The 19,357-nt window shown below is 40.4% G+C and overlaps 1 protein-coding gene across 2 annotated transcripts in view; it reads left to right on the top strand.

The window, feature by feature from the left end:
• Positions 1-19,357, top strand: part of LOC110835939 (putative glutamate receptor) — a 56,820-nt gene that overhangs the window by 7,866 nt on the left and 29,597 nt on the right. For both annotated transcript variants that reach the window (XM_087340813.1, XM_087340812.1), the window contains exons 2-9: positions 6,631-6,812; positions 8,633-8,781; positions 10,300-10,590; positions 12,081-12,178; positions 12,929-13,102; positions 14,814-15,040; positions 15,393-15,613; positions 16,381-16,640. In XM_087340813.1, the coding sequence (XP_087196939.1) occupies positions 6,647-6,812; positions 8,633-8,781; positions 10,300-10,590; positions 12,081-12,178; positions 12,929-13,102; positions 14,814-15,040; positions 15,393-15,613; positions 16,381-16,640 (1,586 nt within the window). In that variant the 5' untranslated portion in view covers positions 6,631-6,646. The remainder of the gene's footprint in view (positions 1-6,630; positions 6,813-8,632; positions 8,782-10,299; positions 10,591-12,080; positions 12,179-12,928; positions 13,103-14,813; positions 15,041-15,392; positions 15,614-16,380; positions 16,641-19,357) is intronic.

The raw sequence follows: 19,357 nt of genomic DNA, 5'->3' as shown, positions 1-19,357 counted from the left end.
TTGAGTTCAGAAATGACTTCTCCTCGATTTTCTGCAATTTCTGGTTTCTTCAGGGCGACTCGTGTTATAGGCACTAGCAGGCAGAGAAGGACGTTCTGCAGCATGATGGCTCAGAACGTCAAAGTACTAATGCCAACTAGCGTCGCGTCTAATGCATTCCATTAAACATTTTGACGGTGTCAAAACTTTAACTTCGAATCAATTACTTTGACAGCGAGAAGAAGGAAATTATAGAGTTTTAAATGATATTTCGTTCCATTTTGTATTACAGGTACTTACATGGTCGTGTATCTAAAATCTTTAATTCACTAAGTGCGTTTGATCACAGAAACGTAACAATAAAATAGACAGGTTTTTACTTTTCGGATCAATATAATAAATCTAAAAGTTATTCATTTTTTCGGTTACCCTTCATTTTCTACTTAAAATGTGTTTTATGTAAATCTTTGCTTACAATTTCTTTATTAGATATAAATTAATTTTCATGAAGGATACAGTTTTTCTGATTTTGTGTTTTATCGTGAATAAAACATGTAAAAGCTCAACTCAGAACTCACAACACTGTAAACCACATCTCTTGTGGTTTAATATTAATATTAATATCCTAGAAAACGTTTCGATGTATAATTTATGATTCAGACAACAAAAATGGAAGTTTGAAGTGTTGTGTACAACACAATCATTAACATGATACAATCACGTCAATAACACCAAAGCAACAATTCATTTGCCACCCCAAAGCTCTTATAATATAAATATAATATAATATATACATATCATATTATGATTATTGTTATTATTTCGATCGTCATTATTTACGTCTTGGAGAGCTTTAGACGTGTCTTTGTTTAGCGGATGCGAAATCTAGTCTGTATCTCAACTCTGTCTTCTTGTAATTTATTATTAACTACGCATTAACGTTATTGCATGAATAACGGAGAGGAAATTGAGGAAGATGGCTGTCCTCTGGGTTGTAACACCGTGCGATCTGGTAGAAGTTTACATACAAACGTTTCTGCGATCCTCGCTGCTTCCATCATCAGGGAACAACATTAGCTTGTCTACTGCCGTATTTAAGTAGTTACTAGTTCTTTATGACAGCTGTAGTCACCATTTCTGCGAAAGTAATTTCTTTTCATCAATGTTTAAACGTGAGATGTTTTCCTTTACGATCATATTAAATGTATGGACGCCTTTCCCCAGTGACCAAACACACAAGACATTGGATCAGTTGTTGCTGACCGCGAGGACTTCATCCACTCACGTCAGATGGATCTCTCCCGCTGCCTCTGCAATGCGCCATTACCTGGCCGGCATTGCCATGGCCGTGACGTCATCACCGCGACCTTGGTTGTCCCCGTGTGACCTAGTTACTGTAAGGTACGACCCCGGCCGTGACATTGCAGCCCCAGTTTCAAGTTATGGGATAGCAAGGGGAGTGGTTCGACATTAGGGGGTTGGCTCTACCCTTCACCTCTTTGTGACCTCAACCCGTTCTTCCGAATGGACTGCTCCAATATGCGTAACGCAGACCTTGGACGAGTCTACTGCACAAAGGCGGGGTACACGTCACTGAACAATCGATTGTGACGTACGTTATGATCTCATGGATGACGTAAGAGTGTTGAGCGTTACGTAATAGATGATGTCACAGACTGAGATTGTCAATGAAGCTGTGTCCTCTTCTGTGACCTCGTTTGCTGGAGGCCATGGACTTAGAATTTCGAGGCCGGCAACCAAACTGTGGATTATCGCAGCTCAGTGGTGATGGCTATCTCATTCCATAACACGAAAATTCAGTCTTTCACGACATTGTCAAATAAAGGATAAAAGAATATATATGAATGTGAATATGAAGAACTTAGTGAACGCATCGGTGACCATAATTGTATACATTTTGTCCTAAACACTTCTTCTTTGTGTTTGATATAACGTGTCAGAGGTCCTTGATGCCTCCATCGTCAGGGGTGAAACGTTGGTAAACTTCTATCAGTCCACACAGCGATACAACCCAGAAGATAGAAGACATCTTAATCCTTGATGTACTTAAAAAACAATAAATAAATAACAATTAAGGCAGCAAAAACTCAAAGTCAGACGAACGAGTGTCCAAACGATACGATTTTTCTGGAATCTTGCTTTTTAAGAAGTCCATCGCGTCCTCGTGTGTATGTCGAGGACCCTCTTCTTGGCATGGGGAGTTCCTCTACTTCAGACGCCATTTTGAACATCTGTGAGTGTAGCGTCTGAGATGGAAAGAATTTTAAACCCAAGTGGCACGAATTTTAAAGTTAATCATGTAATCTGCTTAAATGCGTTTAGTTTCAATTTCTATGCCTTTCGGTTCGTGAGCAATGTTAGAGCGAATTGGTGCACATTTTAAGACAATGTGTAGACAGAATAACGAACAAACAAACAAACAGAGACGGTAAATGACATATACAGTCGAAATATGATATCAGAGAACACAAAGAGATCCTGACAGAGCGTTCGGTGTTGTTTGAAGTTGAACAAAGGATCGAATGCAAAGGGAAGCCACGAAACAAAAGAACAGAACATTTTACATCTAAAATACGAAGCAGAATTGAAGGCTTAATAGTTCAATTTAAACTTTCGTTTTATATATTGGATTTCTGACAAAAATGATTGAGCCAATAGCATTAATGAAGAGTTTCATGTAAGTCTACTTTCATTACGTAGACCAACAAATTAAAATAAAACATGTCAAAGATGCAGGCACAGGGAAACCCTCAAGGAATTATAAAATTATGTGACCTGTATACAAGGTGGAAATATTATCCCTTCTTACATCACGACAAGAAACATAAATAAATTAATAAACATTTAACATTACTAATTATGTTTGTAATATGTTTTTGATTTATTTGGCGTGAAATTTGAATTTTGAAGTGTTATTTATACAAACTTTGGATTTTAAAAGTCAAAATCGAGGAGTTTATTTTCCCACACAATACGCCTTGACAATAAGCAAGTCAAAACACAAAGAATTTTTGTAATCTCACTATGGCCACTTCAGTGCAGTCCAATTCTACAGAATTGCTTTTGTGGAAAAGTATCATTAACACGACAATACGCTACAGCAGAATTAGTGACATCGCATAACATCAGATGTTTTTTTGTTGATAAGGGTTCTTTCTACGTTGTGATTCCGACGTTTAGTACGTTGTCACCAAGATGTGATTTCCGCTTTTACCAGGACATAACATGGACAATGTAGGATCAATACAGAAGCATAGATACATCAAGAACCAAATAAAAAATCGAAATACAAACATCCACGGGCAACTCCGTTGTGGTATAAAGGCGGGACGATGACAAATGACCCTAAGCTGACGACTTGTAAACCCGTAAGAAGCCTGGCTAAAAGCAAGAATAATTCTAAAACTTCCTTGTTTGTCGATCAGAATTTAATAAGTTCTTCCATTTAGTCTCCATTTATATATTAATCGATTTATTCATCTAATGCACTTTATCGTACAAACACAAGATTTGAAATACAGTAGCTCTAAGCGTATATTAAATTACACTATTAAACAAAATGCTATGAGCCGGGATAGCTCAGTCAGTATAGTGACTAGCTACGGGCTGGACGACCGGGGTTGGATCCCCGACGGGGGCAGAGGATTTTTCCTCTAGGCTCTGTGTCCAGACCGGCTCTGGGGCCCACCCAGCCTCCTCTCCAATGGGTACCGGGGTCCTTTCCCGGGGGTAAAGCCGGCCGGGGCGTGATGCTGACCACTCACCCCCATCTAGTGCCGAGGTCAAGGAAGAGAGGAGCTATACCTCCTCTCCCCCCAAACGCCTACATGGCGTATAGTGGGACAAATTTTACTTTACTTTATTAAACAAAATGCTAATGGAAAGAAATGTGTGGTTTAGGGTGGATTAATCTGGCTCGGGATGATGGTCCAATGGCCGCCCTCTGTGAACTCCATAATGACACTTGGGGTTTATATAAAATGTGGGTAATTTATTCTATGTCGCTCGACTATCGAAGAAGGACTCTGCTGTATGGAATTACTTAAAATATTTTGTTCCTTAAGGATACTTTCTTAGGTTTAAAATCCTCTCTTATTACGGATGAGACCTTAACGGCTTTCCAGGGCATTAGTTATTACTTCTGAACGTTACGTGGTAAGAACGTCAAATAAGAAATTTGTTTACAGGAAATGCTGAGGGCGAATTTTCGCTGACCGTAGCTTTATAATCTGATTGATACAAAATTTAATAAAACTAAAATATTGGGTTACCAATTGCTGTACCTGTCTTTAGAATCCAGGTCTCCAACATTAGTCCAGACACTTGTAAAATGTCAGTGAGTGGTTTCTGTCACTCGTATGAGATCTGAGTTTTCTACAGCGATTAAACTCTGGGCTGTTTGTTGGTTGTTAGGATTTGTGATACAGACGATACGTCTCTCCAAAACGTTTGCGACCACCTACAAGATAAGACGAGGTCACAACTCAGGAGATCACAGTCCACAAAATGGTTCCTTATTCAGACGGTAGAAGATATTACGAACATTTCCTGATATCGGCAGCGAGACTTAGGCTGAATTCTTAATTCGAAATACAATCCCCTTGGTCTTCGAAAAGTTGTATGATTATAAAATAAGTTACTTCAAATGTAAATTAAAACATTTCTTTGAAAATCCTTCATCCACAAACCGAAGACAAAGTCGACACTGTTATACCCGAAATTTAACTTCAGTAATTATTTATAAACAGATTGTGCCGTCATTGTAATCAGAAGTTACTCTTTACCCAGAGGTTCACACTGCGATAACCATCAGAGAAATAGATCTGAGAAACCCCTAAGGATCTGAAGATTTCCGTCTTCTGGGATGTTGCGCTGTGTAGTCTGGTCGATGTTTACCAACGTTTCAGAGGTCATACTGCCTCCATCATCAGGGTGATAAGTATGAAGATTTCTGTCTTCTGGGTTGTTGCGCCGTGTAGTCTGGTCGATGTTTACCAACGTTTCGGAGGTCATACTGCCTCCATCATCAGGGCGATGAGTATGAAGATTTATGTCTTCTGGGTTGTTGCGCTGTGTAGTCTGGTCGATGTTTACCAACGTTTCAGAGGTCATACTGCCTCCATCATCAGGGTGATAAGTATGAAGATTTCTGTCTTCTGGGTTGTTGCGCCGTGTAGTCTGGTCGATGTTTACCAACGTTTCGGAGGTCATACTGCCTCCATCATCAGGGCGATGAGTATGAAGATTTCTGTCTTCTGGGTTGTTGCGCCGTGTAGTCTGGTCGATGTTTACCAACGTTTCGGAGGTCATACTGCCTACATCATCAGGGCGATGAGTATGAAGATTTCTGTCTTCTGGGTTGTTGCGCCGTGTAGTCTGGTCGATGTTTACCAACGTTTCAGAGGTCATACTGCCTCCATCATCAGGGTGATAAGTATGAAGATTTCTGTCTTCTGGGTTGTTGCGCCGTGTAGTCTGGTCGATGTTTACCAACGTTTCGGAGGTCATACTGCCTCCATCATCAGGGCGATGAGTATGAAGATTTCTGTCTTCTGGGTTGTTGCGCCGTGTAGTCTGGTCGATGTTTACCAACGTTTCAGAGGTCATACTGCCTCCATCATCAGGGTGATAAGTATGAAGATTTCTGTCTTCTGGGTTGTTGCGCCGTGTAGTCTGGTCGATGTTTACCAACGTTTCAGAGGTCATACTGCCTCCATCATCAGGGTGATAAGTATGAAGATTTCTGTCTTCTGGGTTGTTGCGCCGTGTAGTCTGGTCGATGTTTACCAACGTTTCGGAGGTCATACTGCCTCCATCATCAGGGCGATGAGTATGAAGATTTCTGTCTTCTGGGTTGTTGCGCCGTGTAGTCTGGTCGATGTTTACCAACGTTTCAGAGGTCATACTGCCTCCATCATCAGGGTGATAAGTATGAAGATTTCTGTCTTCTGGGTTGTTGCGCCGTGTAGTCTGGTCGATGTTTACCAACGTTTCAGAGGTCATACTGCCTCCATCATCAGGGCGATGAGTATGAAGATTTCTGTCTTCTGGGTTGTTGCGCTGTGTAGTCTGGTCGATGTTTACCAACGTTTCAGAGGTCATACTGCCTCCATCATCAGGGCGATGAGTATGAAGATTTCTGTCTTCTGGGTTGTTGCGCTGTGTAGTCTGGTAGATGTTAACCAACGTTTCAGAGGTAATACTGCCTCCATCATCAGGGCGATGAGTATGAAGATTTCTGTCTTCTGGGTTGTTGCGCTGTGTAGTCTGGTCGATGTTTACCAACGTTTCGGAGGTCATACTGCCTCCGTCATCAGAATCTCTCGAACACGTAAATTTTGGATTGCTTCAAAATTGAAATCTGAATGATCCCTTCGCGACGTTTCTGCAGATATTGTTCTGCGTGACACTAATCGTGGTCTTTATTTCCAGAACATCCTATGGATAACAAATATTTATACTGGCATTTACTTTGTCTGTATTCGATCGCATAAGCGTAAGACTGTTATTTAGTATTTGCTATTTAGTACGCAATTATCGTTGTGGGAAAGTTGAAAGAAAACATTTTCTAGTTGTCGGTGTGTCAGGACTAATGGCCCAGTAGAATGTTGGATTACATTTTGTTTTCAGTTGGCTCGGTGGTTCAATGTTGAGGATGAGGGGTGCAGTGGCTGTCGCCTTCTTATTCCTTGGTTGCTACTTCGTTGTGTGCGCTGAATTCCCTGTCGCGGTGACCGCCAGCTTGATCGCAGACGTGCGGGCCCATTTATATTCCGGTTGTGTCTACATCTTGCACTCTTATTTTGGTTACGGTAAGTGTATAGAAAAATATTCCCTTGAGTTTTGTAACGCGATTACGCTTAGAACTTCTCCGTTTCCTGATAAACTACAATTTCACTTCTTTTATGTACTGGCATCGAACCATTGACCTCTTGCATCTAATGGGGTATGCTACACTGGCTATAGAAATGACCCGTTGAAACCAATGAAACATGAAGTAAATCAAAATTGGTTTCTTATCTATTACATCTATTTCAAGGAAAATCCATCCAAAGCTCCGAAAGCAGACTGAATAAATGTCGAAGATCAATTATAAATATATACATAATGTATATAAATTATCTTTACAACTTTACTCGTGTATAAAAACTTTATAGAAAATAAAACAGATACTGTCTGAGCGCCATCTGCGAGTGAAACTCTAGAAGTTTGTTCTGAACTTCACACAAACATTCATCATGGGCACCATTTATCACACGTAAAATTCCCAAACAATATTGAGGCTTCATCCATGTACGCTGTAGCATTTCAACGTCAAGTGTTTCAACAGGACTTTCAGTTCTGCCCTTCAAATCGTTGATATCGGTCACCGGGGTCCGGTACACACAGTTTTTTACGTATCCCCATGGAAAGGAATCACAGGTGTGATATCCGGTGATCTGACCGGCCAAGAGATGGGACCAGCGCGGCCGATCCATCGGTTTGGGAAATGCTGATTAAGAGCTACGCGTACAATGAAGCTCCTGTGGGGAGATGCACAGTTATGCTGGAAGAAGGTTGCAGTTCTTGTAACTGTGGATAGAAAAAACTTTTCCAGCATATTCAGGTAATTTCTGGAAGTCACAGTTGCTTCTACAAAGAGAAAGGATCCGACCAATAGGCCACACCACACATTAAATTTGGGGCTATCTAATGTGTCCCAAACACTTTCGAAGTGATTAAACTGCTTGTACCAGGCACTTATCGATGGTCTTGATGGTGGCGTTGTTCTGAAACGCCTTTGTACCTGGGTACCCGATTTCGTTTCGATAAACCACACCACGCACTGTGTCTTCTGGGGTTTCGTGGCGACTTAACTGATTCAAAAATATGGTTGTTGCCATCTAGCGAGAACTCAGTGAAACTTCGACAGTTTCTGTCGCAGACGACGTTCAAACAGTGTGTACAAGTATTTTCGTAAAGGTTTAATTCGCGTGTAAAGTTTTAAAAGTAATTTATAAACACCCTGTGTTGTGATGATGCAAAGTGAACGTGTATCTCTTGTTTGGCTGTAATGCGTACGCAGTCCAGCAGCCTTTGTTAACGAGCGAAAAACAGTCATCAGTTATATCATCGTGGTATTATTTGTGCTCCATTGGTGATGCTAGACGTGCGATCTGTCGCTTATTGGCGTTCATATTTGGATATTCCTTACCGTTACATCATTTCTGGTTTTGGACATGAGTGTTTAAACGGAGTGTACGTGCCTTAATACATCATTTATTCATTCGATAGTTTGATTAATGTTTTATAATCGGTTTCTTTTAGGTTTCACATTAGAGCAACTGGACACGATTTTATTGAACCGGTCTCATTAAAAAAATTTATACGTTTCCTTTCTCAAAAGAATCTTTTTTTCTTTATAAATTAATTTGAAATAGATGGTAAAAATCACGTATCCAAATATGACCCATGCATAATAGAACTAATAGGTTACGTGAAATAGAAAAATGTTTTGTTTGTTTTTAGTCATTCTAAAATAATAAACAAGATTGTTGCAAATCGCAGCATTTAGGTCTGTGTCTTGTACGTCGTCCCTTGACATGAGATTTTCCAACCTAAATATTCATTTCGTCTTCATTGCTTTCGGTAGACAAGGAGCTGGCGGCCGTGTGGAGTGCAGCAGCCGGCCTACTGAACATAGGCGTTCTTCACGTACAGCATTTAATATATGAAGGTTATGATTCCTGTCCAAGTCCTTTGTACGTCGTACTAAACAGGGATCTTCTTATATTAAGCGAGGTGAGATCTTTGTTTCTTATTTCTACCGATAGTGAACGATTAATCGATCAGTCATTAATTTCAAATTCTACGATTTAACATTGAGCCAGTAATATTACGTATTCCATATAAATCGACTGCTATATATATTGTCTTTTTAATAATAAATACTCTCTTGAATAATATATTCCGTGACTTTGATTTTTCTCTGTTCTCCAAGCGGAATAGAAATTTGAGACCAACGCTTTGGAGATTCGCTCAGACCTCTTGACCCTGATGATGGAGACTGAGCGATTCTCCAAAAGTTTGGTTTATAACTCAGCAATGACACGGCTGATCACATAAGAGGATTTTATAGCATCTATTCAACGTGAAAGTTTTAATTTTTTTACATAATCTTCAATGTAACTTCATATAAACTTCTTACTAGAAATACTTCATGGTTTTATTTAGGAATGAACAAATTATTTCCTTCGATAAACTACACCTGTATGTTAATATGTTAATTTACCAACGAATCAATTAATTAGTTAGTCGAAAATCGTTAAAAGTAATTATAAACATTGATTTATCTATATATTAAATCTTGTCCGTCTAATCACAATAAATTCTTATTAAATATTAAAATATTACAATAGTTAACATTTAAAATATTTAAAATATTAAATGATGTTCCTAAGGAACTGAAACATGTAGTGAAACATGAAAAATTATGGTCTAATGTAAATCGAATATTTCGATAAAGAACATCATTTAATATTTTAAATATTTTAAATGTTAATTATTGTGATATTTTAATATTTAATAAAAATTTATTGTGATTAGACGGACAAGATTTAATATATACTTATTATATCACAATATGACGCAACTTTACCATCTTAACTGATTTATCTACAAAACATTAATATTGTGATTGTGTTATTGTTCGTGTAGATAAATTGTACTGTAGTGTTTCGCTGTTCTTCTGTCTTGTGAGTAGTGACAACGTAAATTCAACCAGAAAACAGCGGATTTTTATTAATTATGCTCACAAATTTAAAAACTTCCCAAGGCCGGATTGTGATTATATTTCGCTTACTTGAAAAAAATACATATTACACTAGATCTGCTGTTTTAATAATTCTCAGGCTGAAAAACACTGGTGTGTTCCTGCCCACACACATCGCTGCATAAATCTGCAGCCATACTCGACCACTAAGGGCAATCTATCGTAGGTTACCAAAACTCCGACATATAGACGTCAGTAGCAAGTGGGAGCAGAGAAAGTTTCGCTTGTATATCGGAATCGTTATCATGGTCACAAATGATGGGTAAACTGAATGTGGGGTAAAAGTAGGCCCTGGGAAACACACGAAATGCTAGAGGAATTACAGGCAGATATCTCCAGTATACCGCAACTACAAAGCATGTTCAGTCACTGCGGAAAACTCTTAGTCTGAACTCGTGGTTTTCGAGTCCGCGGTCACTCCAAAATAACCACATCCGGCTTCCGAGTTCAAAGTAAATGATGAACTGAAATCACATCCGATTCACCAGGTGTCTGCAGCAGGGAAGTTTTCTGGCGCCAGATGGCTAGTGTTCCTGCACTCCGTCTCTGAGTTGTCTCTCCTCGATGTCCCTTTCGACTGCGAGTTCCTGGCGGCGCAGTGGGACGGCGAGGTGGCGCGGTTGAACGACGTCTACCGCATTAGTCCACGAGTGTCCCTGCAGGTTCGGTACTTCGGAGACTGGAGCCTCAGCTCCCGTAGAAACTGGCCTAGCGTCGGGCTGTACCGACGGAGAACGAGTCTCGACGGACATGTCATCAGGACGGTCATATTGGAAGATGTGCGTATAAAAAAGGAATGCAAAAGCCAACATTTTTTTTTCTTCTCCGACAGATTTGTTGCAGTAACAAGTAACTGGTGTTACTGTATTTAATGTTAGTATTTTCTTATGTGCATTTTGTGGAGTTGTAAATGGAGGTCATCATTACATTTATTTCATTTATTTAAAAATACATTAACTTGTAGAGGGACTACTCAGTGAAATTTATTCGTGCAGATAAAATCTATGTTGACATATCTCAATGCGTAGGGAAATACTAAAATTACTTCAACAGTTCTGTCATTGTCTCTATTTTGCAGAACGTGCCAATTTGCATGTCTCAAAACTTCGTTGTAGGTAAAAGTTAGTTCTGATCAGAATAGAGAATTTTTGCTTAGAAACGTCACTACAGACAAATGTGAGTTAGGGTCTGATCATGTACGTCCCCCTCATATTTCGTTATTTCCGTATTTTGCCTATTGTCTAGTTTGTAAATATATGGTTAACATAGCATAGGTCTGCATGATATAGAAACCTAAAAACATGTTTTAGAATGAGACATTTTTATTTCGGAGTTACAGGACGAATATTTTAGAAACACTGAAGGTAGTATATATCACCACCACATCACCCAAAACTGGATCTTTCAATAACTTTTACGAGAGCTGATTTAGTATTTTATAATTTTTGTCTTAGCATGTGAGTTAGAGGATGGAAGTAATTCGGTTTCTTTCTCAGTAATAATAAAGAGAGCGACCCTGATTGTTTAGTGGTTAGTGTACAAACTCAGTATCCACTTATATTAAGATATACAATGAAATAATCGCCGAGCCAGTGAATTAGCAATGACAAGTCTATGCAAAATGTAAAAATGTGTTTTATTCACATTGATGAAAAAGATAAATCTATTAATTAATGTTAGCAGGGCCTAAAGTAAGAACTTTTTTAAAAATGGCTGTCTTCTGGGTTATAGCACTGTGTAGTCTGGTAGAAGTGTACTAACGTTGCCGAGGTCCTTGCTGCCTCCATCATCAGGGCGATGAGTATGAAGATTTCTGTCTTCTGGGTTGTTGCGCTGTGTAGTCTGATCGATGTTTACCAACGTTTCAGAGGTCATACTACCTCCATCATCAGGGCGATGAGTATGAAGATTTCTGTCTTCTGGGTTGTTGCGCTGTGTAGTCTGGTCGATGTTTACCAACGTTTCCGAGGTCCTTGCTGCCTCCATCATCAAGGTGATGATCGTCCTGATGATTGAGGCAACAAGGACCTATGAAACGTGGGTAAATTTCTACCAGACTACACAGCGCAACAACCCAGAAGACGGCCATCTTCATACTCACCGCCGTGTAAACCTGAAACGTGTCACATATTTTACAACCGTACCGCAAAATTGTGTGGTTAATGAAATGCTGAACGACTTTGTCGTCATGTTTACATTCCTCTGTAGGTTTAGGGAAATTGGTACTGGACCGCTTGGCATCTACTTCAATCTCGTGTGTTTCTCTCAGGAAACGTACGTGTCTCTGGATCGAATGGACAACGAAGTGGTTTTGGGTGGCTACATCGGGCATATCTGGAGCGAACTGGAAACCGAGATGAACTTCAAGTGAGTAATATTGATAACTGTGGTCCTTGGGAGTCTCTGTATCTCAATTATTTATGCAGAACGAAAGTGTGAATGTGTAATGAGGCAACGTACGTACATATTCGAATGTGGTGCTTGCTGTTCTGTGCGCCTCAATGATTTTTGTTAGCAATTAAGGCACAGTGAACATCCGGCAACTATTTTATCTTGTATTTCATTCAATGCCATGTGTAGAAGTGATCTAACAAAACAGATCGATGAATTTCGATTCGATATAAATTTCATTTATGTATGTGTTAGAATTCAATTAACTGAATTCCGTTTAATACGAGTTTAGTATTTTTTGAACTGAAGCTTTTTGATGGACATAAATTACAATCACGCTGTGTACTTCTTCTAAAGGACTTACAATACTTCATTAATATTTACAGTTACCATGTTTCCATGACACTGATTGTCCTTAATATGTCGTGATCAGCCTAATGTGTCCGTGTCACGCACTGCGTCATCCTGAGTTCGATTCTGATATTTGTTTTACCAGCTCATAAACGGTTAATATTTTCGATAAGTTAAATCACTTTCCTCCATTTTGTGCTGAGGTCTGATGTGAGTGCGCTTAGGCGCACGGAAAAGTGTGTCTGTACCTTTTGCATTTCGTAATTAAGTGTTTAATTAATGGATATGCATAACGCTGAATAATGGTACGGAAGAGACCCTGTTCTAGAGATGCGCATTAGTTCGTAACTCGCTTGTAATAAATACTTGCTACAGGAGTAACTTCTGCAAGTCGATAGATGGCGGAACTGGTTCGGAGAAGAATGGAACTTGGGACGGGATGGTTGGCATGTTGGTGAGGGATGAAGCTGAGGTTGGCGCGTCTTCCTTCCTCATGACAGTAAAACGCATGGAAGTAGTCGACTATACTTACAGCATTGACGAAGCAGGGTAAGGCTGGCTGTAGGTACAGATTTACAACAAAGTATCCTCAGGTTCCACAAGATGTGTTACTTTCGCTTTATCCTCTCTTGAAGTCATGTGTGAAGCTATTCATTCTTTATATGATTTGAGGTGAGTATGAAGATTTCTGACTTCTGGGTTGTTGCGCTGTGTAGTCTCGTCGATATTTACCAACGTTTCAGAGGTCATACTGCCTCCGTCATCAGGGCGATTGAAACGTTGGTTAACATCGACCAGACTACACAGCGCAACAACCCAGAAGTCAGAAATCTTCATACTAATCGCCCTGATGACGGAGGCAGTATGACCTCTGAAACGTTGGTTAACATCGACCAGACTACACAGCGCAACAACCCAGAAGACAGAAATCTTCATACTCATCGCCCTGATATTGGAGGCAGTATGACCTCTGAAACGTTGGTTAACATCGACCAGACTACACAGCGCAACAACCCAGAAGACAGAAATCTTCCTATTCATTCTGAATCAGAAGGGATATGATAAAAAATGCTTAATTTACCAGAAAAATCCTTGATTAGTGTACGTATCAATGATAACTTAGAAGTGGTTTCCAGCGATGAAACCTCTCGGTTATACTACATGTGTGGTATATAAGCCGAAGATTCACTATTGATAACACTGAAGACCACCAATGGACATGATCCTGATAGCTACTTGTACTTTTATTCAGTGTCTATCTCACAACCATCCCCTCCCTTAGACCTTCCTCAATATCGTTCTGCAATTACCTTCCTGGCCTTCTATTTTGAACTCAAGTCTCTTGAACAGTAAAACCAATTTAAACGGCGATCCATATGAACATTATTATTAGTTACACAACTTTCGACAGTTAGTTCTGTCAGCTTGACACAATCAATGCCGCGTGCCTGCCTTAAAATTACGATGTGGACGGCCGTGTGTGTGAACGGGTAAAATTGGCTGAGTGACAAATCGGTTATTATGTTTCGTGCAGTTAGTGACAAAGAGTGACTCGCTTGATGACAAAGTATAAGAATTTAAACACTTCATGAGTAGGAAATTATTTAACGAAGAGAAATCTTTGGTGAGAAGACGTTATATGAAATTATAAACGAAAAAACTACGTGTGAGGTGGCATTGACATGTGATTTACGTTTATGTATGGCGTCTGTCTTCTGTCTAAAACGAGATACTAAAACGAATTAATCTCACAGATGCTCGTACTATAGGATAAACTATAAAATCTAAGTAACTGAACTGAACCATCCTTTTAATTCCAATGTTAACATTACTGGCGTTGTTTTAATTCTTGTAGTTAGTTCCTCATGTGCTCGAAATGCGTTTTCTATCTTTCAAATTCTATTGGACGTTTCGTACTTCTACCTTTATGAGATTGTATCAAAGGGTTGGAAATATATATTTCAAAGTTCATATTCACCCTTTAGTAAAATGTTTATTAACCCTTAAAAAACAAATGACACCCTATGTTATACCCTCTTCTTCAATCGGTAAATTTTTATTTTGTCTTTATTGAGTTCGTATGAGACTCACTCTAGAACTGGAATTACTTACTTAAACGGCTTAATAAATTGATCTTTGCGATGGTGAAGAGTTGTGTTTACTTAACAATACGGACTTAATCATCAAGTGTTATCTAGACGAGATTCGGCTCCATAAGAATCAAAGGATGACTTTACCGACGTATATTTCTATTTCCCAGGACCAACGTATACATCAAGCGACCGAAAGAGTACTCCCTGTCGTGGAATGTTCCCATGGCTCCATTCAGCTTTTGGCTTTGGTTCTGCGTCATGGTGGCTATGGGTCTCCTGTCACTTATACTTCCTCTTGCCTGCAACATCCAGCGTCACCATGGCAACCGGAACGAAAGAGCGTTTGGTTTTCGAGACTCCTGGTTGTGCACATTGGGTATCTTCTGTCAGCAAGGTAGGTACAGATACGTTTGCCGTATTAAAACTCATCAACAAGATATCACAAATTTTGACTGAACTTTTTGTTTGTGAAGGAAGCTTTTTTTCAGATGCGGACGTCCATTGTGTCCTGGTCCAAACGAACCATGATATTTCCATTTCTAACCCCGCCTATGACATTAATTTATTTGCATATTTCTCATTACTATCATTATCCAAAATATGATCATTCTCTCATGAGCCACCCATGAGGCATCCATGTATTTAGGAAATTAGAACCGGAGTTGAATCAGTTGCTAACAATCAGCTGAGTCCTCATGTTAGTCTGGTAGAATGAAGACCACTCACTTCTTCGAGTGTCGTTTCAGGTCACAACGAGACGCCGCGCTCCTGCGCGGGCCGCGTGGTGTACTTAACTTCTCACATGTGTGCCATCGTGCTGTTGGCCGGCTACGCAGGAAACTACATCTCATACCTGAGTGCGGGTCGTCCCTTGGTAATGCCGTTCACGTCGCTGAGCGAAATGCTGGACGACGGGTCCTACCGCCTGGGGGTCATTGCCAAATCTGCGCAACTCAACTTTTTTGACGTAAGAACTTGTTAAAAGGAATAATTAAATCAAGTTTCCGTCAGCTTGCATACCTGACGTTAATAGGTAATTAAAGCCACATTATCATTTGGAGTCCGCTGATATCGGTCGAGATAAATTTTCTATTTGAGACTGCTCTCACTACTCACATTTTGTTAGAGGGGATTGTAGTTGTAGTGGTCTTTGCGATGATGGGCAATCTTCTGGCTAACGATGTCATGGCGGATTATTCCCTATAATTTTCTCGTGATTGGGCTGATGGGGATTCCCCACATGAAACTTCCCGAGTGTGTATTGTCCATTCGGCGATTACTCACAGTGACTTGTGCTCGCCGTGGGTCTCCATGTCCGTCATCTTAACCTCATTGTAACAAAACCTGGAATGTATCAACACATTTTAGTAAGTGCACTCGATATGGAACTTAATGAAAACGTTCTCAGCCATTTTCGAGTTTCAACAGACAGACAAGGCGAAGCCAAGTGACAGCTTTTGTTGCTAACAACCCAAAAAATCGCGGACAGGTATCGATGCCCGGAGCGTGGTACGAACCCCAGATTCAGAGATAAAGCTGCCTAATACACCATGTGCTGTGGATCGCGGAACATGAATGACATAAATCTACCAGTATTGAGGATCAGCGGTTCCAATCCCAGCTGCCATACCCTCTAGTGTGGTCCAGAGGATTATACGAAATAGGTCAATACATCACACCCACTTGTTGATTCCGCATTCCACAGTGGCTGATAGAGAATATTCCTTCCTGTAGAAAGCTACCGACTCGCTGTTCAAGGAGGTGTACGAGAAGCTCATCCTTCCTGATATCCACAATCTGCCTTCCGATTACGTTGACGCTTTTAAACGCGTCTGCGAGTCGAAATACGCCTTCATGTCCTCGGCGAACGTGATGCGTCGCTTCACTGCGAACCTCAGTTGCAGCGTCATCGCACTCCCTCGCGCTACCATCCCAGGAGTCATCGCCATGACGACCGCCAAGAAGTTTCCGTATCTAGGGCTCATAAACCACAAGTGAGTGTTGACAGAAGTAGAACTTAGATTTATGATGTACCCCTTAACACAGTAGACTTATCCTTATGCAGCGGTGAAGTCCTCGATATTTGTCTTCTTGATTGCAAAACCGTGTACCTAGCAGGTAGATATCAGCATTTCGGAGAAACATTTCAACTCTAGCCCGAGTCTGCTAGAAACCACATTTGGCAGAGTCCCGGTCCCGCACAGAACGGTTCTCACAGAGATCGGGTGGCGAGAATATTAAAAAAAATTCACGTTTTTCAAAATTTTCGAAAAATCAAGTAATTAAGGAAAATGTCTAAATTGCGCAAAAACTAATCTTTTAAAAAAAATATTTGAAATTTTTTTAATATTAACCTTTTCAAAGATTATCAGTTTTGTGCGCTTCTTGGGCTATTTCCAGCAATTTTTGATGTTTGGACATTTTTTAAACATTTGAAAAGAATTATCAAAATAGTCCCATCCGATCATCACCAGAACATTTCCGGTAGGTTGTCTTGCCACACCCGGTCTCTGCCGCACTAGGTCTTTGCAGAGAAGGCCCGTTAGTGAACGGGTCATACAGAGAACGGATCGTGAACAGAGTCCGGCAGAGACCAGGTCCTATAGAGACAGGGTGCTTCAGAGACCGTGCCAGGCAAACAGCGATTCTGGCAGGTAACTGGTGGAGACAAATTTAAAAAACCCAAATTTTACAAAGTTTTCGAAAAACAAAAAATTATGGAATTTGTCCAAAAAGTGCATGAAACTAAATAAAATTCAGAATTTTCAAACTCAAAATTTTTTAAAAAATTTCGAAAATTATTGGATTTTGCACTTTTTAGAAAAATTTCAGAATAATTTAATTCTTCGAAATATTTGAAATTTTTTCCAAAATTGCCCCATGCGATCATCACCATAGCACATCTCTGGTAGTCCGTCTTGACACACTTTCTCTGCGAGATCCGGACTATGCCAAAGGCGGAAAACATCAAGACCCGGTCTCCGCATCACCCGCAACATGCCCTACGCAGTCTGCCTCAAACGGTCTCTGTCGGACTAGGTCCCTGCCTCACCCGGTCTCCGCCGCGTTAGGTCTTTGCAGAGAAGCCTCGTCAGAGACCGGGTCATACAGAGAACGGATCGTGCATACTCCGGCAGAGAAAGCGTCAGAGGCAAAAAAATTTTGGAGGTGAAATTTTTCAAAAATGTTTGGTTTTGTGCGCTTTTTGGACAATTTTAAATATTTTTTGATTTTTCGAAAATATTGAAAATTTTCAAATTTTTTTCAAAACTCTGCCGAAGAGATGCATGCCAGCCTCTATGTCACCGGGTTGCTGAATGCCTCCGTGTCTATAAAAAACGGCTTCAGCAGGACTGCGTGTGGCCGTCAGTTTATGTCCGTCTCCGTCTCTGCCTTATGTAGTGTGTGTCGCATCTGGGCTTCTCAGAGACTGGGCGACAGAGGCCGTGTGTGGCAACGACCGCGTTCCTCAGAGACACAGTACATAGGAAACAATCCGACAGAGACCAGTTCTGCAAGGCATCAGTGGGGAAAATATTTGAAAATTTTCACTTTAAAATTTTTTGAAAATTTTCAAACATTTTTGGTTTTGTGCGCTTTTCAGACAATTTCCAGCGTTTTTTATTTTTCGAAAATTTTGAAAATTTTCAACTTTTATCAAAACTCTGCCAAAGACATGCATGCCAGGCTCGTTGAATGCCACATCCTGTCTCTGACCGACTCGGCCTCTATGTCACCCGGTTGCTGATTGCATCGGTGTCTATAACGACCGGCTTCTGCAGGACTGCGTGTGGCCGTCAGTGTCGCTGTCCGTCTCTGCTTTAAGTAGTGGGTACCGCACCGGAGCTTCTCAGAGACTGCGCGTCAGAGCACGTGTGTGGCAACGACCGCGATCCTCAGAGCCAAAGTATATAGGAAACAGTCCGACAGAGACTGGTTCTGCAAAGCATCTGTAGGGAAAATTTTTAAAAATTTTAAAACTTTCATAAACTCGAAAAATGCTGGAAATTGTTCAAAAAGCGAACAAAACTAAAAAATTTACATTCAAGAATTTTAAATCTTATGAAAAAAATTGTTTTTGTGCGCTTTTCAAACAATTTCCAGCATTTTTTGATTTTAAAAAATTTTGAAAATTTTTCTAAAATCTCCCGAACAGATGACTGCAAATTCGGTGAAAGCCTCAATGTGTCTCTCCAGGACTCGGTTTCTATCTCACCCGTTTGCTGAATAACTCTGTGTAAGCAAAAACCGGGAAGTCCAAAGTCAAGAAGAGAACCTAGTTCCGAAAAGTTCAAAGTCCAGAAAAGTCACAAGTCCGAAGGCGTGAGAAGTAGCATGTCCCAAGTCGCGAGAAGTCGCATTTCCCAAGTCGTGAGGAGTCGCTTGTCTCAAATTATGAGCAGTCGCATGTCCCAAGTAGTGAGAAGTAGCATTACTCAAGTTTTGAGAAGCCGCTTGACCCAAGTCGCGAGAAGTCGCGTGTCTCAAGTAGTAGTCACATGTCCCATGTCGAGAGAAGTCGCAAACCCAAGTCGTGTGAAGTGGCATGTCCCAAGTCCTGAGAAGTCGCATGACCCAAGTCGCGAGAAGTCGCACGTACCAAGTCTTTAGAAGTTACATGTTTCAAGTTTGAGACGTCGCATAAACCAAGTCGCGAGAAGTCGCGTATCCCAAGTCGTGAGAAGTCGCATGTCCCAAGTCGTGAGAAGTA

The sequence above is a fragment of the Zootermopsis nevadensis genome, unplaced genomic scaffold, assembly GCF_977971745.1.
Source record: "Zootermopsis nevadensis isolate Lab colony 2312 unplaced genomic scaffold, Znev_1.0 Znev_ptg000061l, whole genome shotgun sequence".
Lineage (NCBI taxonomy): Eukaryota > Metazoa > Arthropoda > Insecta > Blattodea > Termopsidae > Zootermopsis > Zootermopsis nevadensis.
This window is presented reverse-complemented; position numbering and strand designations above follow the sequence as displayed.